The sequence below is a fragment of the Cataglyphis hispanica genome, chromosome 21, assembly GCF_021464435.1.
Source record: "Cataglyphis hispanica isolate Lineage 1 chromosome 21, ULB_Chis1_1.0, whole genome shotgun sequence".
NCBI classification, from domain to species: domain Eukaryota; kingdom Metazoa; phylum Arthropoda; class Insecta; order Hymenoptera; family Formicidae; genus Cataglyphis; species Cataglyphis hispanica.
This window is the reverse complement of record NC_065974.1, coordinates 3,757,280-3,779,350: the sequence shown is the minus strand read 5'-3', so window position 1 is coordinate 3,779,350 and position 22,071 is coordinate 3,757,280. Positions and strand designations below refer to the sequence as shown.

General features: G+C 39.5%; 1 protein-coding gene across 1 annotated transcript in view; it reads right to left on the bottom strand.

Annotated features, from left to right (window-relative positions):
* Position 1: 1 nt before the first annotated feature.
* The window catches only part of LOC126857531 (syndecan-like), a 70,961-nt gene continuing 48,891 nt past the window's right edge, over positions 2–22,071 (bottom strand). The window contains exons 2-5 of the mRNA XM_050607039.1: positions 6,566–6,752; positions 5,970–6,067; positions 5,296–5,467; positions 2–5,051 (exon numbers count right to left, since the gene is read on the bottom strand). Coding sequence (XP_050462996.1) covers positions 4,870–5,051; positions 5,296–5,467; positions 5,970–6,067; positions 6,566–6,752 — 639 coding nt within the window. The 3' untranslated portion in view covers positions 2–4,869. The remainder of the gene's footprint in view (positions 5,052–5,295; positions 5,468–5,969; positions 6,068–6,565; positions 6,753–22,071) is intronic.

Here is a 22,071-nt window from a genome sequence, read left to right as displayed (position 1 = left end):
GTAAGTTTTACAGTTAAATGTCCGAGTATGTATTTATATACAGATTTACCTTCGCAATGGTGCTCAAATATCATGGCAATTTAACATGTATCTCGAAGGCGCCAATACATATACTGTATTTTCGTATGCAAATAAAATTAAATAATCTTCCTGTTATATCCTGGCGTATGGCTCTATAAAATTCCTATAAAATCTACGAATCAAATGGAAGCGAGACGCTCATATCTCGAAGAAGTTTCCCAATGCGTTTCCTTAGACGGTACAGTATTTATTTACAGAATAAGAGCGACGACATACATTATTGTTTGTTATTATACTAATGTAGTGCAATTATTAATTTTTCCGTTAATTAAGAATAACGTAATATAAGTACCCGCAATAGCGATAACACGAATATTTCATACTTGTTGAAAATTATTTATATCTTGATTTGTCATCGTGCGATTACGCAAATAGACTAAATTTCGGAGCAAGGAGAACAAACGCTGAAGCGCGCAAGATTAAGAATATTTTGATGAAAAACCGAAACAAACGCTTTACCGCAATTGCGAGCGAGTATATATATCTATATATTTATATATAAGTACATATACATGTATATACGTATTTTGTGGGTTCGTGCATAGACGGAGATATATACACATATATGTAGTATAGATCGGTATAGGGAACAATAGGAGAAGGATGAGGAGCAGGAGGAGAAAGGTGGTGGTTTTTGGAACGACGATACTTACACTTAAAAAATAACATTGTTAATATTATCATTATTATATTAAATATTAATTATATATATTCACTTTTAAAATTATTTTCATTCGTCCATCTGGCCTATGGGCTTTTTCTTGTCTCTAGCGTTAGACAGACTTTTCATTGCTATAATGATCTTATGGAATTACGTTCTTCTTATAAAATATGATTTCATTACAATTAATTTTTTTTCCCACCTTCGCCTTTCGAATGTTAATTGGCCGCATGGTGACACTAGTAAAGCCGAGGGCAGAGGCACACCAAGCGGTCAATTAATTACTATCTAACGAACAATTTCATCTATATCATGTATGATTATTATTACAATAGAGATTACGAGCCCCAATTTCTAATGTCTTCCCTCATTTATTTCGCACGGTATAAATGAAATAAGAGATTACCGAGCGGGAAAAAGATGACAGAGAAAGGAAAGAATATTAAAGATAAAAGTGTGTTGTAAAACGTGTGTTTTTAGAAAATTGGATCTATAGAAAATTGATGTAAAATATTGATAAAATTCAATTGATTTAAAAGAAATCGAAGAAAAATATACAATGAGAAAAATGATTACCAATTAAAATGACCTATGAAAAATATTACGAAAAAATATAAGAATATTTCTTTGATCGTATAATCGACATTATATCTAATTATGATTACAAATGTTCTTTTCAGTTGATATCTATGTATCAAATTTAGATGAACTAAAACAAATCTTTTGATACAAACTAAATCCATAAAAATTTGATAAAATTTATTCTTCTAAAAGCGTAAGTAAAAAATCTTGATTAACAAATCTTTCTTTACATACTTAGTGTTTTTAACACTATTGATTGAAATATAAATAAATAAAATTGTCACATACATGATATGCGGAAGAGAAATTATCCATTAAAACTGTGACATATGTCCAACAAAGATAAATCGTCGTAGAACGCGACAAGTTCGCCGTGGATGTGAGAGGAGAATCGCATTATTCTCGGTAATAAAATAAGGCGTTTAGTAGACTTTATACACTTTTTATAGTATCAGCACATTCATACGTAAGAAGCGCGAATCAGCTGAAGAGAAACGAAAAGACGAAAACTTAAAGGATGATGGAGGAAGCGATTACCATGCAGGATAAGAATAATGTGCTGTGAAGTGAGAATGCAATGTGATAATAAGGCGGATCCGTGGGAGTTTCGTACCAAATCGCAGTTCCTTACGTAGTATATGGCAGTATTGGCATGATATACTTTTAATTACTTCCAACGCGTCTAATCTTCCGTAACGGAGTTGGATTCTGCGAAAAAACGACGCTCGTATTGTTACGAGAAGAGATTCAAGAAGAGATTCAGAAGAGATATTAATATAGAATAAAGAAAAAAATTTTTAAGAGAAAAAGAGAGAGATAAACATATAGAAAAGACAAAAAAGGAAATATTGCAAAAATAGAGAGAAAGAGAGAAAACGTTAATAAACTTTGCGATGCACAGATGAATCGCGTGACACAGCTGAAAAAGAAATTCGGTTACAGATTTGTATCGCTTTTCGCATGCTCCCTTTCGCTTTCTAATGTGACATTATGGCATCATTTTTAATCGTACTAAGGCGTGTGCACTATCATATCGCTCTCGGGACAGAAACCACGTGTCGTACGTGATTGTGCCTCTCGCAATGCAACTTCTCGTCGTTGAAAGTTTTGACGACGAGACGAACAAGACGGGCGTATCGAAGATTTATCAGCATTGGGACTGCCCTTGATAATAAAAATGGATGTTTTATCTTAGGTGGAAGGAGGGTGTGTACTATCCCATTGTCAATATTCTTATCTGGACTCTAGCTCGAGCTTCTGTTCATCTAAAGTTCGAAATCATTAGATGCATTGAAAAAAAAAAAGAAAAAAAGAAAAATTTACGGTTCTTAAAAAGGGATTTTCTCCTACATTTTAAAAGCTACATATTTATCTCGAAATTAGAAACGTCGATCGCGGTATTGAAGATAACGCAAGCACGCATGTTTTAAAAATATGGCACGCTAATTGAGAATTCATTTTGTTTGCTAAATGCGTGGCGATTAATACACAATACAAGAATTTTAATAAAACTTTCTACATGCCTGGCGAATATGTGAATCATCGTGAAATATCACCATTACCATGAGGGGCTTTTAGTATTTATACATAATTCTCGAAGAGGAAAAGAAAAAAAAGAGAATGTTAAATGGGATTTACAAATGACATTAATAAATTTTATCATATCAAAGATCCAAATTATTATAAATTTATACACGTGTTTAATTATGGCGAATCTCATTTATATAAAAATCGCGATATATCTCTCTTGCGCTAAAATTGTGCGAAAAATTTTCACTATAAATGAATATTAAAATCAATAAAAAAAATGGGAAGATAAAATTAATTATCTTAAAATAGAAACATTGATCTTATCTTTCGACGTTCTACAGGATACAACGAAATGACATTGAGAGAAGAAATTACACAACAAAAATACGTACAAAATCTTATAAGTTTCAGAAATAATCGTTATTCCGTAACGATATGTACAGTACCAGCGACCAATGGACTGACCGAACATAATCAATTCCTTATCACTAAACAAACTTGCGCAACTTATAGAATTCTTAGAAACGTATGTGTGTGTGTGTGTGTGTGTGTGTGTGTGTGTGTGTGTGTGTGTGTGTGTGTGTGTGTGTGTGTGTGTGTGCATAATGACAAAGCACTTTTTGTTTTCCTTGGAATTTAGATATTGGTCGGTACGGTCGCGCTAGGATTACTAATGCGTATTTTTAATAATAGGCGCCTTTTTTATTCTCTTCGCAATTGATCGATCGGTCGATGAGTACCGCCATCATTTTCGTCTTTATTAAGACGCGAATGTGCACTGATAGATATAAATTTTCGTCGAACTCGATATTAAACGCTCAGTATCAAAAAAGTGGATATCGTAAATTTAAAAAAGAAAAGAAAGAAGGAACAAGCAATAGCAGCGACGTGGACGAGGTTGCAGCTTAACTCCTCGCCGCTCTTGCTGTCGGAGAGAAATCACGGTGCCGCAACGATCCTTCTTCCCTTCCCTCCTTCCACCGGGAGACAGAATGATTAACGACATAGCAACGGCGTTTATCGCCCACGAATTTTCACGCTCTCAGTCCTGTACATGTATATATGTATGTATACATATACGTAAATATATATATATATATATATATATATATATATATATATATATACACATATATATTTATATACGCTCTAAATACGCTTGTAAATGCATCTTGGAATTGGTGCAACCTCGCCGACGATGTCTCGACAGGATATATACGAGAGCCGTAGTAGTCTCGTCGTTCACTGTCCATCGCTTCCAATCACCAGCCGAGATGATCACACTCTGAAAAGGATCTTCGGAGGAGGGTAACGGGAGCGTGCGGTTAACATCAGGATTTAACGGAAAGGTAAATCTTTGTACAGAGTGCTATAAGGACAAATCGGAGCGTTAAGTTGAAAAAATTCGGCATTCTGTGAATGGTCTCTCGGTCAAAAAAGCCGCGAATTCATCTTGTCTTGAACTCTCTTACTCGCGTACGCCCTTTTCTTTCGAAAATACGATGAAGTACAGCGCGTAAGAAAATACAGTCTCCGACAGTCAAGAGGAGTTCGGGCAGCCAAAAAACGTACGTGCAAACGTCGTCGTCGTCGTCGCGAGCCTAAATATCAGAAGAAAAGCTCCGGGGGAGAATCGTGAAAAATTACCTTCTGAAAGAAAGGAGAACACAAAGGATATATGGATGCATAAAGTAGGTAGGTAGATAGGGATATGTTGTAACGGGGATGAGTTACATCTAAGAGCAAGCGAATATCGGTAGATGCCGAGGGAGAATCCGCGAGAATCGGCCGACGTTCCACGAGCGACGTTCCTCGATAAAAGCCCCGTCATTGCGGGAGAGTCTATGGGCGCGCGCGCGCCATGCGGTTCGCCGAAGTAATCGTTCTTTTTTTCACCATCGATCAGTGGGATTCCGAATGCGGGCGTTGTCGATCGTCGGTGGTCCTTACTCGGCTTGGCATCGTGAGATCGCGAGAGGAATCGGCGAGGTCGTCATTATCGCGCCGCCGTCGCCTCAAGCGTAGAACTCCCGATTGTGATGGGGCGCGCCCGGCTTAGGGAAGGCCTGCGCCGCGGGTGATCTCCTCGGCTCGTCCAGGGCGTACGAGCCCTCGTCCTTCTTACGCATCCGATACACGATAAACATGACCACCAGTATCGCGCAGAGAAGGCCCACTACCGCGCCGCCAATCACAGCTGGAAGCATGATCGAGATATCTTAGATTTATGTATCGCGAATAAGAGAATCTTCTTCTTCTGCTCGTGAAGAATAACATTTGTTCGACAACACTCATCTTACAATCATTTCCATCAAATCAAGAATCGAGCAGTAGTCGTGACTTGAAAAACTAAACGAAGAGATACGATCATAATCTCTTGATGTGAAACACTCGTCAAATGTCGCAAGTATTGATAAGAAAAAAATTGTTGTCATACTTACCGGCTAGTACACCTGGCTGCGCGAAGAACGAGCTGGCACGGTCCTCGTGTTTCGGATTCATTATATAGACTTCGTGGATCTCGTCGGTATTGTCAGCGTGATCGTCTTCCGTGCCCGAGGGTTCGATTACGTCGACCTCGTTGCCGGGTCGGTTTACCGCGTCGATAGTCGTCTAGAAATTGGATACGGATCTCTTCAATCACTTTAATCTGTTTAATTCGCGATCGTGTACGAGAGAAGAAACGCGTTCGCGCTTATGTCATCGAACAAAAATGTAGTGATACGAGAGGTGGGAGATGTCGTCGCGTCGGCACTCTAATCGGGTAAATTAGATTGCACGCTTATACAGGAAATGCAAAGCGTAATATCGTAAAAGAATGATATACTAGCGCACAGTACTTTATAAAATAAAATGCAATTACAATTTTATATAATCTATACTTTTTTCTCTATCTTTTCTAAGGGGAAAAAAATCAACGCGATTTAGCGATTTTTATTAAAAAATTCACTTGCACATTTTTTGTAAAATGCGTGAAAAATATATTCGCAACAAATATAACATTTATTTTATTTTCTAAATTTATTAAATTAAATGTAGAAGAGAAATGCTTTGAGAATATTTTGCGAAGGTAAAAAGAGATGTACGTTGGCAACTAACTTTCGAAAGATATTACCTGTTGTTTAGTTTTGACGTTTGTCTCATCGATAAAGTATGGAGGTCTCGCTTCGGTCGGCTTGCTCGGGATCTCTAATCCATTATTACCATTAAACTCTGTAACATAAAATTATAACGGATATATTAGAATTTTCATCTGGGATAGATTCGCATTTTCGCGGCGATGCAAGATTCGAAATTATTATTTTTTTTTTAACTGGCACGTTTGTGAAACCTGGAGGTGAATTTCCAATCACCGTGATCCGGGAACGAGAAACGATCTGCATAGCGGTGAATACTGTATATTTTTCAATTTTTGGAAAAATCCGCCGCTGCCATCGCCTTTGTGATCACTGCATGACAGTTTATTGATGCATTTAGTTTCGCAGTCGGCAATTTTTTTTATCAACTTATGTAAAAAATTCGCCAAAAATCTCCAAAGTATAAACACACGCGTCAAAATAAAAAAATATTGTTAGGAAGAAACACTGGCTTGATAAACAAGAAACAAAAATTCTAATATTTTATTTACATCCCCCTCCCCCATAAAAGAATCATTGCTTTGATATTTTTCACGATTGCTATCTGTTTATATAGAAATATCGAGCATCGTACCGTGATCGTCGTCTCCGTCCTCGTCATCAGGGCCAAGGCCACTGCCCGAAGCTTCGAGGTCGTCGCGATTATCACTGCCACCTCGACCGGAGCCTTCTATGTCCTGGTCATCCAAGTACAAATCGTCCGGGAAAGTATTGTAAGTCGAACTCGCCGACGTCCTCTGCTTGGTATCGGTCTGTTCCTTCTGAAAACCGAGAGATTATAAGGTGAGATTTAATCAGTACACGTCTCTCTCTCTCTCTCTCTCTCTCTTTATGTCAATTAATTATTAAATCTTGCGGGAGGATCGTCTAGGATATATCTCTCGCAGGTCACTGACACGTGGGACGCTACACCCTTTCCTGCAAAGCTCGAGACTTGACATCGCGCAGAAACGCGACGAAGCTCCGAGCTAACGTAATTAAAGGCACGCGCATATCCTTGCACGTTCTCCTTGACGCGAGGTCTCTGTGACATGAAAGGGCTCCACGGTTCATTAAATTTTAATTTAACTCCACCGCGAGGTAAGAGCGATCCCGTTTCTCTCCTCCTCTCGCTCCTGAAGAGAGCTGCTTCCGTGAACGAGTGCGCTGGATTTACAATCCAGCACATCACCGTCGCCGAGCATTACCATGCAAATGTCGCGCAAATTTCAGGTTCAGTGCAAAAGTCAAGAGTGGCGAAAAAAAAAAGAGGAACAAAATAAACTCTGGCAAAGAGAAAGCTAGAGAAAAGGCATTCCTCCTCGTGAAAGATCCGCGTGGGTGGCGCGAGTTGCTTCGTTCTATTTCTAGCCAGCCTCATCTCATTTACATCGCCTAGCACAAAAATAAAGATCGCTTTCCTTACGCCTCTTCCTTACTTCGATGATTCGTTTCTTTCATCGCGTGCCTTTTCGTTAATCGTACGCGGATATTCGCCGCTTTAAAAAACAAGCCGCAATTATTTCATCCGCAGAGCGGCTAATAAAATTGCATCGTCGTTAAATTGGGCAAATAAACAATCGCTCTATCTCTCTTTCTCTCATATTATAGTTTCCTATAACGTGCAACAGAGAGTACGAGTACGACTGGCGGATGATTGAGGAGGAAACGATGGAATGACCCACGCTTCCGGTTACGTGATGTCCGCGGAATGCGAAGTAATGCGCTGCGAGAAGTGTACGGAACGCGTTGATTGACGAGGAAGCGAGATTGCAAACGCCAATATTCCAGCTCTACGTATTGTCTCTAGGAAAATTTCATTTTCTCGGAAGGAGATCGTGCGCGAGTTCCTCTTCTCTCTCTCTCTCTCTCTCTCACTGTCTTGAATTCCAGAAATATATTACTTTATTAAAAAACAATTTCTTTCTTTGATATATATATATATATAAAACATAAAATGTGCTCGAATGAGTGAAATATACATTCTAAAGTTTCTACCGTTTTACGTTTTTAAATCGCCCGACTGGTTGATATCGATTGACATCACACTGCGATAACGTTCCACGTGGGAGATTACGAGAGCGGCTAAAAAAAAAAGGTATTTTTACAATATAATAGACGCGAAAAAAAAATGACGTAAGTAATAAAGATAATAAAGAAATAAAAAAAAAAAAGATATACATTTCTCATCGCGTGTCATGACCTTCGCGTCAATATAGCCGCGATTTAATGGCGTTATTAATGAATGCGATCGATAGCGCGAAATTCGCTCTCGCGGATTATATCTCGCCGCGCTCGCCCACCGAAACGAAGCGATTTCCTCCCTTTCGCTTTTGCACCGAAAGACAATGAAGCGTCCAATGATGACTGTCGAAAGCGCGCACATCTCGTCGAAACGCGTTTCCCGTTCTATGCACACGATGCGACGTGCAACAAACGAGCGTTGTACGGTGCCGCGACGGGCCAGCTACTCAATACATCGAAACCCAAACATGTGCGACGCGTCACACGATGAGAGGAATAACCAAATTACACGACGTTAAACGCCGACAATTGACGAATCGGCGAATCGTCTCGAACGGAGAGATCAACCGGAAATATATTTCAGCTCCGTATATTATTTTATTAACCGTACTACGTGCATCGTAGTTCTTTTACTCAATATGGAATAATCGTATTTACCTGGTCATTGGAAGAGAAGAGACAAAGAAAAAGAAATTACAAGCTACAGAAAATGCAGATGAAAAAAAAGAGAATTTTAATACTAATTGAATGTTATCCTCTTGATCGCGCAATTTTTCCCAAGATTTTTGTTGTTGTTTTTGCTATTTTCTATTTCCTTATTTCTATTTTGTATTATCTCTCAAAATCAATTCTATTTTCAATACGATATTTGATCGTCCATTTTTCCATCAATTCAAAAAATGGCAGAGATCCAGACAACACACAATATTTATGATAAATATTCATAAGTATTTTTTATTATTTATTTTTTCAGAGATATCATATAAATATTTTATGCATATTTTGTATACATTAAGAGAAGAAAATTATAAAAACTTTATTCGATATATTATTAAAATATAGACTAAGTATTTTATATAATATTTATGGTAAGTAAAAAATAAATAAATAAATAAATAAATAAATATATATATATATATATTTATTTATAGTAATATTTTCTAAATACATATTTCTTAATATTTTTATGATAAATCTTAATAATCTATTAAATCTAAGATCACAAAAATATTTATAAAATATTCAAATAATTATTATGAATATTTTGTACATATTGTGTGCTGTCTGGGAAAGGCACGCAGATATGACAATCACACTCTTTCATACAATTTCTCGAGAAGAATATCGCGCCATAGACAGAGAAACAACTATAATAGTAGTTTTGTAGATAAACAACAACGCACCGATCACGTCGAAACCAAAAAGAACCCTTATTCAGAAGAACGCCAACTAGGATAGGTTCTGAACGAATGCTGGACGAGTGCGTTCGTCGCCCGGTACATTCGCCAATCGATATCGAGAAAATTCAGCCCAGCCCGCGGCGCCCTGCTACCGCGAAAAGGGTCGACCTTGGATTCTTCCAGTCCGCAGAATTTACATGCGACGCGTTCACCGATCGTACTCTCTCGCGGGTAAAACACTTCGATTTTTTTCACCCACGCACCCTTTTCTCACCCTTATCGCGCTCGAGGAAGAACGGCAAGAATTGCGCGGGCGCGCGATGTTATCGACCTCCATTCTTCGGCCTGTCCGTCGCGGGGTCACGCGGTTCCATCGCCGGAGGAAAAAAAAGCTCGCCGATCTGTCAACGCGCCTTTCACGCACCTGGCGACGCGGATTCGACCTCGAGGTCATCCTCGGAATGTCCCAGCCAACGGAAGGACGACGTACAGGGGAAGAGGTGACCTTCTCGCCGCCGAGTTCTCGTGTTTACACGCGAACATGTGTGCCTACATCGATATTACCTCTGTACTTACGCGTCGAGTCGCTTTGACAGATGACGGCTGGAGAAAATGCTCGAGTTCCACGGCGGAAAACGGGAAAATTCGGAGAGTGATGTGCGACGGTTTTAGGCCAGGTGGTGACTGCACCGCGAGTAGTACGAATCCGACCCGGCAGACGGCACTGCTCGCGACTGTGTATACATGTGTATGTATACAGCTGCCTGTGGTTGTATATATACATTTGCGTTATACAGGATGACTCTCTTAAAGTTGGAGCAAGATTCAAGGATGTATTTTTTTTTTTTTTTTTATAAATTGGAATCTGATTACCTCTCAGAAGAAACTTGGCCGGACTTTCCGATCTCGCAACCTTATTCCGCAATTATTATTAAAAAATAAAAAAATAAAAAAAATGTACATACGTCAGAAAATTTATAGATAAAAGCAGATAGAGAATCACGTTGTCTTTTTCTTCTTGGTTTACACGAAGCAAACGCGATAAATCCGTCAACAGCTTCGCTCGCTCGCGAAACGTATTCAATAAGTCATACGATAAGGCGATTCGCGAGCGAGACGGGATATTGAAAATCTACTTGGTCGATGGAGCTTGTTGCGTGTGTGTTTGCTACGAATATACACGATCGACATCCTCGCACACGTTGTCGTCTTATTTGAATGGACGGGATTTTTCATATCGAATTCGAATCCGAGGGACTTAAACTCGGTTCGCGTGTGAACCGAATGTGTGTGTGTGTGTTCTCTCTCTTTCTCTCTACTATGTCCAGTGAAACATCGTATACGCTCTCACTGTAGGTTCTTCGTCCTTTTTATTTTATTATTAGTTTATACAACGGTGAAGAAAATGATGTCAACGCTCGAGAAAATGGAAAAATCGATCGTTGGGCGGTGCACGTAGGGCTTTTTACGATGTGCGCACACGATGCCGATATACGCGAGCGATATACGTGCAGCAACAAAGTAAGAAGCCGGAAAAATGCGCTAAACACAAAAGACAAGAGCCGATTCGAGCGAGGGATTACAATTGCAATTGACGCACGCAAACATTGCTTCTGCTCGGGACTTATAATTTCAATTTGTCATTTCTGCGCTAAAAATCTCATCCACAGTAAAATATATATCGTGAACTATTTTGATCAGTCATTTTTTGTGTGTGTATAACATGATGTTTATATATGTAACATGATGGGGAGAATCGATTTGTGTGAAACACACAAACAAAATCGTACGGCGTTATTACAAAAAAGAATCAAAATGACATGTTGACAGATGTATATAAGAATCTATATAAGAATACGAGAAATTTATTACGCGCGCATTTTTTCTGTGAAATTGTAAAACTTTTATACAATTAAAAAACAATTTTTTTTTCTGCTAAAACAAGAAACAATAACACATTAAAAAAATTCGCTAATTTATTTCGTCTAATTTAGAGGCTCTATCAAATAGATATCCTCCTTCAAACCTTTTTCAAAGCCGTACATTTCGCGAACAGTTCGTTGACAGTTATGACAGGAACACGTGGAATGCGCAGCACGTGGCAGGTAACCGACGTTGCTTGCCGACGATGATCGCGTTATCTCAAATCGTTGGCTCTCGTTGTCGGATGACAGGACAACCGTGTTCTCTCTCTCTCTCTCTCTTTCTGCTCGACGCAATGCCTAAACGTTCATGGTGCGCTAACTAATTGTGCTACTTACCAGCAAGACCGAGGAGGAGGCTACACGGCCGATCGGACAATTACTCGACGGTGAGAAAAGGACGGCGCGGCGACAGCGGCTACGAAGCGAAGCAATTCTGGAAAAGTGTGACGCGCGCGTATTTTTATAATCCTCCTGATCTACATGTGGGCGAAAAGCGGCACGGAGGAGAGTCAACCTGATGCGATGCGCAGATATGCGTCGAGATTATATACCGAGAAAGTAGTAGAAGATTTACGCTTTCACGCGATCAGCGGATTAATTGGATTTTTTAATTTTTTAATTAGTTTATATTATTTGAGAAATTTTGTGGAAATTTGAAGACATGAGATTGAATAATTCAATAAAGTAAAGAGAGAAATCAAATAAGAAGGGAGTCTAAAGAGATCAGTGGCTAGATATATTTTCATCAACGATACGAATTTTTCGCCGCAATCTTATATCAATCGATTTAAATATCGAATACTCTCAAGTAAAAACGATAATTCGAGAGCATCCGAGAGATACTGCAGAAGAGATCATCTCTTTTGAAAAACAAGAAGATAGCTCGATGTAAAAGGATAAGAGCAGCTTCTTTACATGTTAAGCGTAAAATTAGGCAAATATCGGCAGTTCCCTCGAAAAAGAACAACGGCTGCAGTTGCGCAAAAAGAATCCATTTTCCCTTCAAAACAACCCTTCGAAGAGACATATCCTCGACCCTCGTCCTTCATCGTCGATCGTTTCGTACTAAGCCCTCTTTCGCATAAATCATATCCCGCACATTCTTTAATACTGTTCCCCGGTATCGTTAATATCGCGGAGATAAAGGAGAAATTTATGTGCGAGAGAAAAAAATTAAGAAGATATTATGTAGACAATAATTGAACGCGAAAGATTCATCATGTTTTAGGCTCAATTACGTTCAGGTGTTATCGCGCCTAAAAGTAATTAATTCTCACAATAATTGGAAGTATCATTATACTATTTTGCGCATTTTTACAAAGCCATCTCGTTCGCGGGATACAACATTGCGTGAGTTTCTTGTTTTTCCCCATTTATGTTCATTCTCACTATTACGTCTCTCTTCCACAATGCAATTCTCTCTTTCTCCCATATTTTCCATATTTACTTGAATTATTTTTCTACCATCCTTTGACGAGCGACAAACGCCTGTCTCTCGCGACAAAGAGACACGCGGGCATCGTGTTTGATTTTTATGCGAATCACATACCGGATAGATAAAACTATAAAATTGTTGACAGATCCAACGTTGTTTTTACTATTAATCCAACTGATATTTTTCTCTCTAATCTAAAGATGCAACAAAGAAACGAAGTGAATTTGCGAGATGTTCCATTACGAAGACACTTAGATAAGATGATTCGCTGCTTTACTTAATTGCGAATTTGTTAAATCATTAAACGCGCCTTATATACGTATATAACATTACATATAACAGCGAAAAGCCGTGCGGATCAAAACGTTCTAGATTCTAGATTGTTAATTTTATTTCCAAGTCTTTCTCGTCGTGATTTATTAAAGAAATAATTTATTCCTCGCAAGTGAATTAACGATTGTCATTAATATCTCTTTCTTAAGGAAAACGTCGTAATGGGAATTACTTGACCTCGAACGTTTCTTATGAATATTTCAATATTAATTAGACAATATATTGCGACCGGATATTAATATTGAAGAAGATCGACGATCTCCATCTTCGTCGCGATCGTAATCGTCGCAATTACAATTGCCGATAGACAATTGTCCGAGTAAAAGGAAAGATACGATAAAAATGTTGATCTTCTCCATTCGGTAGAAAAATGTGCACACGCAAAACAAAGCGTTTGCGAAAGAATGAATAAAACGCCAGCGACGAATGCAAATTCGTTCGCGCGCAAAAACCACGCGGGCGAAACGCGGGATTAATGCGAGATACGTAGCGTACGCGGGGCCGACGAGAGAATAGCAATTACGGCCAGTAACTTTGCGAGAAATTTCGCCGTAATACAATTCGGACATGATCTGTTGGGCGTGAAACCAAATTCAAAAGCCGCATCGAACCAGCGACCAGCTGATTCAACTAGCCCCCATCCCTCTCTCTCTCTCTCTCTCTTTCTGTCTGTATTTCCTCTGTTACGCACTTAATGAACCGTTCACGTTCCTTCTGCGGTGCGGACATCGATCTCGAAATTGACAAAATCGGTGAAAATAATTTAGCGGATTTAATGGATTTCAGTTGTTTGCTACAGAGTATGTCGCGAGGGATTTTGTAAAAATTTATCGGAAACCTTTTCGAAACGTCACTTTATCGTCTAATTTATCTTGCAAAGGTTGAATTGAAATGATCGAATATTTGTGTAGCGCTGTGCATTTATCATTCGAGAATAGAGGCTAAAACGGCGCGACAGGAAAGAAAATGAAGAAGACTCGAGTGGCAAAAATGCGGAGCAAATTGGTAATCGTGGAGAAAGGAAGCGCGCGGAAAGATCATTCGTCTAAAGGATAAAAGCGCGTGTCTTCCCCCTTTCGACTTTCAATGCAGCTAATAAATTCCGAGTGCGTCTTTTCACAGGCGCATTTCGTTGCGCTAATAAAGTCGCAGGAAATTCTGTTTTTTTTTTTGTTCTTTTTTCGCAAGTGCTCGCGAATGCGTGCACAATTTGCTTCGCGACGATTCGCTAGACACGTTTACGGACGAAATATTTTCACGTAAATGAACGCGAAGAGAAACGAAACTGCAATCCCCTCGGTCTTGATCCCGTGCGTGTCCACGATTTCCGAGTACGAAAAAAAAAAGTCTCGCAGGAGTGTCCGTCCGAATTAACACGTGTCGTTGCAATTAAATGCGATTCGCGCGATGCAATTACCCGTGTGACGCTACTATCCGAGCGTTTTAATTAACGTGACAGATAACAATAAAATAAAACAAAATATATATAAAAGAACAAATTGTTATTGCGATTTTTATAACTAATTGTAAGATACGTGTCTCTTCTCTCCGCGAGATTATTAAATTCCAAAGAGGTCTCGTAGCAAAGGAAACGAAAGGGGCAGACACCTTGAGGTGAGCTAGGCATCTCCAAGACCGAAATGGCATCGTCCGGGATGACACTTGGCCTTAATAAGCGCCTTCGATCGTGATCGAATGCTGCATCTCCAGCGAATTCCAGCCTTTATGCATTCTTTTCTTGGTTCACAGAATTTCGAGTGCCGCCTATATAAGTTCACGATCGACTTTTCTCGTCGGATCATTGTTTCGGATTTACTCTCGACGACACATGAGAGTATCTCGAGCGATTGTAAAAGAATATTAAGAGCGGTTCAGAGACTTTGCGAAACCTGATTAACGAAATTGACAGCAAAAGAAAATAATGCGGGAAAAACGCAATATGAATTTACTGCCGTGGAAAAAACACGTTGGAGAAACGCTCCTTTTTTTTCTAGTCTAATGACTCTCACTTTGTCAAGGTCCGATTGTATGCTCGCTCTGCTCAATCGAGCGCCTATTTAACGCTCAGTCAGACAACTCTCTCGAGCCCCGCTTTTTAAAATGGCGTTTCCTACATATTATGTCGCATGGACAGACAATGCGCATGCAAACCCTTTTTCTCGCCTAACTACTTGCCGAGAGGAGCTTGTTTGTCGACGCGTGTATCGTTGTTCGTTTTCGACAACAAGAACGATCGTACAAAACTATTAATTCTCTTGATTCGCTTGTCGCGGACGTGATTTTGAATGGAAAGGAAAGGGAGAGAAAGAACGACAAAGAGGAGTGGAAAGGGAGCGTACGCAATCTACGTAATAATTGCGCATCTATCCTCTGAATTCGCTCGTCCGTCCCTCTGCACACATCAAGTCCCTCTCTCTCTCTCTCTAAACCCTTTTCCGATTCTCGATGCCACCTATCCACCACCTCCGACACATTCATCCTGCTATCGGCGCGGCAGGTCAAAGGTAGAAAACCTCGGGTATTGGTTGAATAGCTTGGAAACTACGCTTTCGGACAATTGCGAGATTTTTCATCGATCTTCGAGCGATCGTTTTCATATTCGACGTTAATTGAAATCCAAGCGTGAGATGATATCGAGACGTCATGGATCACCACAGGATTATTTCAACGACTCACGACGCGCCGTATCGCGCCGGATCAATTGATGACAAGCGCTTTATGCATGCAGCGAAACGATCGCTCGCGACCAGGATATTATTCGCGTCCGAATGAGCCGTAAGTTATACACGCGAAACTCCTGACGCCAGCGCTATACTCGACAATAATTTCTGACATGGCGACGTCTAGATGCTCTACGCCAATGTTTAGGGGCTGACTACGATCCTTCCTCCCTCTATCGCATCCAACCCAGTCCGTCCCTCTCTCTCTCTCTTTCTCGACTTCCATGGCTCGGCGGCGAGGGCGGACGACAGGGGTTGTGAATCAATACAAGGGCCACCGCCGACCCTGCCTGCCTGCCTGCCTGCCTGCCTGCCTGCCAGCCAGCCTGCCTGCCCGCTTCTCTCGTCACCCTCTATCCCCGGCGCCCCCCTCCCTCTCTCTCTCTCTCGCCACCACCATCTCGCCACCACGACAACGTTTGTCCCCTTCTGCTCTCCTTCTGGAAGATGATACCGGCTATTCTGTAGATTCCTCGTCCCTCGGTGAGAGATCGATTACCCCCTCTCCCCCCTGCCTCCTATACTATTCCTCCTCTTTTACCTCGACGTTCTCTGTGAGCGCGATGGAAGTCGAGACCGTCCGTCGCGCGGATGTATGGCTACGATTATACATGATTAATTTCCCCCTCTTTCTGCATCGATCGTCCGATCGCCGAAATTTCGATGAGACACGCGAGAAGCGATAGACGCAACTCGGACATATATATTCAAGAATCCGTGCGCACACGGAATCGAAACGACAAGATGAAGCGTGTGAGAGAGAGAGAGAGAGAGAGAGAGAGAGAGAGAGAGAACCACTCTATTTCGCGAGATCGCGAAAACGGCTACGGATGGAAATCTCGCGGGACAACTCTCTCAGGAATGGATGAAAGATTCGTCCCGAACGGAAATGGCAAGGTACACACAAGATTTGTTCCGCGTCGAAAGTTATGAGAAGAATAAACTCTTCTTCGCCGCTCCTGGGCTCCTTTAAGTGCAAACTCTTATTTAATGTGCAAATTGCCGATAAATAAATTCATACAGGGTGGCATTTAAATTAATCACATCGTGTCTCTTGTATGGTTGGAAACTTGATGTGTGATGTATTACATGCAGCTGTATATAATAATAAACATTATATCCGCACACATAGAATATCTATAAATATTATAATATTAATATCAATAAATATCAATATATTAGTGATAAATGTCTGCAGATATTAAACAAAAATCTTGGTAAATTAAATAATAAAAAATCTCAAGATACGCTTCAAAAGAATATCTCGCAGTTATTTTCACCGTGCCTTACAAAGTCGAGGAGTGCATCTTTTACTATTACAGATATCGACACAGGTAGAGAGTATGTTCGGAAAATCCCGGATGCCCGTCTGTCGATGTTTGGGGAGCGTGAATCTAACTTACGACATAAATAATAGAGAATCCTAGCGTTGTATCGAGAAACATAAACAGATATTCATTTCGCAGTACGAATGTTTCTGATACGAAATCGCCTGAGCAGGTGATCTCTTTAATATCGTTTTTTCCTTTTGCTTTTTTGCAATTAAATATATCGATTTCGTTTAAATTGCAAAATTTGCGCTGCTAAAATATATCGTAAATGTAATGTCATTTCAAAGAGACAGAATATATTTTTGGAATGTGCGCTTTTTTTTCATCAATCTTTTTATATTGCACAAGATACGGTGAATATAAAATGCAATACGATTCCAATGAATAACGATTTTCACAGAATCTTATAATTCAATCTTAATTTTCTGTCTTGTGTTCTAGAATGAAATAATAAAATATTTATAGCTCTTCTGTGACCTGATAAGAAAGAACTGATTATCGTTTCAAGCGAAGAAGACTTTTAGAAAAATCGTTCGTAATCCGTTTTCTTAAAAAAATAACGCAACGATTTACTTCAATTAATGTTTCTTGAAACGGGCGCATTTAGAGGTGCAGAGATATGCATTATTTATTGCACTACGGTCTGTTCCACGGATCAGAAATTCTAACACGACCCGACGACTCTCTCTTCCTTTCCTCTCTCTCTCTCTCTGATTTTCACATTAATGCGATGCACTATTAACGCAGAAACGTCATAGAGATATAATTTACAATATAGCTGGCAGCAAGACATTCAAGACATTCGCGAAAGCACCACGCGCACCACTGCCACTGACAGTAATGCATTGTGAAATATATCCAACAATAAGCCACGTCGAGCGAATTATACAACGAGATTATTGTATTTCTTTCGGTATAAGTGGCGGAGAAATTTTTGCATACGCGACAGTTCGAGATACAAGATCGTGCTCACGTGTTATGCCATTTCGTCTGCGTTACCTTACGCGTATTTTGGCTGACAAGAAAATGTTAGGTAAATCGGACACTAAACTTGACGTTTCATCTCGATGACTCGTAAGAGTTATGCAGCTCTTCTCGCGAGAACATTTCGGATACATCTCCGACGTTCTACGAGAACGTTCCCCCCATTTCTGTTACGAATAACAATTAATTAGAAGGCTGTTTATCCGTGAGAGGATTATTTGTTCCGCGACTCCGGAGTTGAACGACGGCCATTTGCCCGAAACGTGCCGCGATGAACAAATCGACGTTGAACAGCGCTCTTCGTGCGCGGACAGTGCAATTTCCGAAAATGAACGGCCGCGATAAATCACGGGAGAATGTCGAGCAGCGTGTCTTTGACTAAACCGAGTTGGAAACGTAATATTTTCGCGTTAGCCAGCCAGCGCGAGACCGGCAGGAACTTGGAAATAGGGTCAGTCCCCTCAGGAGGTTTTTGAAAATCCAAAGGGCAAATGGAAGCGCGACCGTTCTTGCCGGCAGCCATGCTCATAAAGTTACCCTATGTAACACCCAATCCTGGTCTCTACCGACTCCGTCCGTAGGCATGAATAGGGGAGAGTGTGCCGAGTGTTAATCAGGGTGATACACACACACACACAGAAAGAGATACGATGTACTCTACTCTTTATGAAGTGGTCAATTGCGATTATTAACTTGCTCTGATAGAAGAGCGACTAAATTAGCACCGCATTTTACAAAATTGTATTATCTGATGTATTAAATAAGTAGATGTGTTAAATGATAACTACTGTAAAGTGAGAAACAAAAATAATAACTAAATTCCAAATATTAATTTTGATTTTAATCATTATTTTTATTTCTTGTAAAAAGCGACTGCGCGTTTTGATTTCTTTCCCGATCGTTTTGGAGGAAAGATTTGGCAAAGAGAAGGAAGATTTCACCGTTGCGGTTATCGCGTAAGCCACGAGGTGGGATGGCGGTCTTAATTTTGCACTCCTTCCACCCACGGCATATTCGCAACAAGATTTATGCGAGAGCGAGTAAATGCGGTTGCGCATGGCATGCGGCATAGCAATCGCGCGCGCCCCTGTGTGTACACGGTGTCCCCGTTTAAGGATGCACGTGAGCCAACGACGCATCCATGTAAGAACCTATTCCAGGACCAAACAATACGACGTTTGTACTCTCTCGGGAAGAACTACTCCCGGAAATTTACGAGACACGGGATTTCCGAAAGCCGACCGGGGAGAGAATCGACCGATGAATGGAATCGAATGGAAAACTCGCGGAACTGTATTTTCGATTCAGCCGGTTTAACCCCCGGGCTTTACCTCCGCCTGCCTGCGTTTTATCGTTCCTACGTAGAAACAGTAATGTGCGCGCGTGCACATTCTACGGAAGATAAATACTTCATATCATCACTCTTGGTTCTCGACTTCTTGACAAAAAAAAAAAAAATTAAATTAAATAAAATTAAAGAGAAGTTTGATTAGAATCTTAACTAGCAGAATTATTTAACACTTTCAGTGTTAAAACGACATTGGCAGACAAACTTCGAGACATTTTAAAACGACAAACGAGATATTATTGCGTAATTTATTCGCGATCTTTATCGATTAAAGTTTGCGAGCAAAGAAAGTTACATCGAGAGGGACGGCGGCTTGTGGATTAAACTTCCGTCGAAGAAAAATCGGTTTCGATTCGCATCAAGAATACAATTCTTCGCGGGAATACAATTCTTTCGCTTTTTCCGTTAAATTTACGATCCGTACTTTAAGTTAAATTTACCGAAAGAATAAGAAAGCTACAAATAAAGAGGCGAGATTTTTTTTTTTTTACGGTCGCGTAGCTATTTTGTATTTTATAAAGTCGAATATTTTCGCGTCGAGTTCGGCTCAGAAAAATTCTCCTCCATTTCATTCCCGTCGCGCTCGTCGACATCTTTATACAAACTGTCATAAGCCCGTAATCAATGCATCGATTCGGATCCGACTCGCGCACCATGTATCGACAACTCGCTTCCTCATAAATCGCGCATCGATCCGTGCAACCTCTTCTAAATCTTAACTCGCGCTATATGCATCTACTCCATCGGAGTAATTTGCGGCATGACTATAGACGGTCGCGAGCAACTTCCGTACGCGGCACCGACAAACTTCTCGGCAAACTTTCAGAATGATATTTCTGTGCACGCTGGCATGAAGTGTACGGACATAAAATATTCCTTGCGCAGTGACAATACAAATATCGATGCCCTCGGCTCGGCGTCGTATGGTACATGGCATCCATAGCGTAAGACAAGTGTTTGTTAACAGGCGAACGAGAATATACGATTTTCTTACATGGTATATTGTTCGATATCTACCGTGCATAGGAAAAAGAGAGCGCGGGTGAAATATTGTAGTATTTGAAATGGAAAATAATACAAATATTAACCTATTTTCCTTATTGAATTATTAAAATAATAATATTTAGCCATGTGTTAATGTGTGTGTTAATTAAATTTTTGCATTAAAAAAATATTTTTAATTTATATTAATTTTATGAATCATAAGATAAGTATTTCAAATATGCTCATTCTCGAAACTTCAAATAATGAATTAAAATAATTATCTCTCTTATTGTATAAAAATGATAAAATAATTAAACATTATTTTTACAAATTGAAATTTTATTTCTCTGCTACTCTTAGCTTTATGTTGCGTTAAATTAGTCACTTTTGTAAATTAGCATTAAAAAATTAAATAATATTTGCTTTTGAAATAAATGCATGTTTTTTTTTGTTGTAATTGTTTTTTTTGTTGTAATTGTTTTTCTTACTGCATAACATGTAAAATAATATTTTTAAAATAACACAAGAGAGAAAATAAAATATTTGAAATAAATAAAATGTATTTGATAATTTTAAATATTATTCTAAAAATAAAAGTTTCTGATATAGTATATTTAAAATGATTGAATATCATTTAAATTTTAATAATTTCAATTATTAAATTATTTATTTATATGTATCTAACACTCTGATGGAAAAAAAATAAGTTTTGAAATATCTTGATTTAAACAAAGCTATTCAAATACTTATTTCTATTAATCTATGTACCTGAAATGTACCAATTCGGCGAGGAAGCATCTTGAACATTTTTCAGAGATATTCTTTTTAATCATCGTACCTTCTCGCCAGATACGGACAAGAGTCGTCGTTGATTAGACGGTGCGAAGCGCCGACGTAACTAGGTCACTTAGATCCGATTAAGCTGCTGTGCGTGTCATAATACACGATCATTACTGCGACTTGAAGTATATTGCGACGAGTAACTAGCCATGCATCCGCGAAGGAGATTCGCGAAATCGGCAGAATTAATCCTCATTCCGTACGGCATTATATAATTTAAGTGGGACAATCCGCTCGTAAAAATATTGTAATAGTCTTTAATCTCTAATTGAATTCTTCGAAAGATGGCAAAATGTGCATGGCCCTTCATCTTTTTTATGGTTCCATAACTCATAAGAGAGAAATGGACTTTTAGCTATAAGGAAAGAGGTTCTCTAATAAAATAAGATCGTAAATTTCAATAGGCCTACCGCAACAAGGCGAGCGGAGGCTAAAAAGATATGGCTAGTTGATATTCCTTGAAAGAGACAAAAGAGAGAGAGAGAAGACAATGAAAAACGGCAAGTCTGAAAATAAGGAATAATAAAAGAAAAAAATCAACGCGAAAGTCGCACGTTCGCCGCCTTCCGCCGCTTCCACATTACCGTTATTGCGTTTCTCGTGTATCTTCATTTCGTGTACTATCGCGCGGATGTAGGTAACGCGTTATAGCCGCGACGCCGTGCAATTACGCGAAAGCGTCCCCGGGTGAAAAATTCGCTAATTGCGCGACTGAGCAAAAATTGCGAACGCGGAGTTCGCGAAAAATTCTAATGCCCTTTTATCATAACACAATT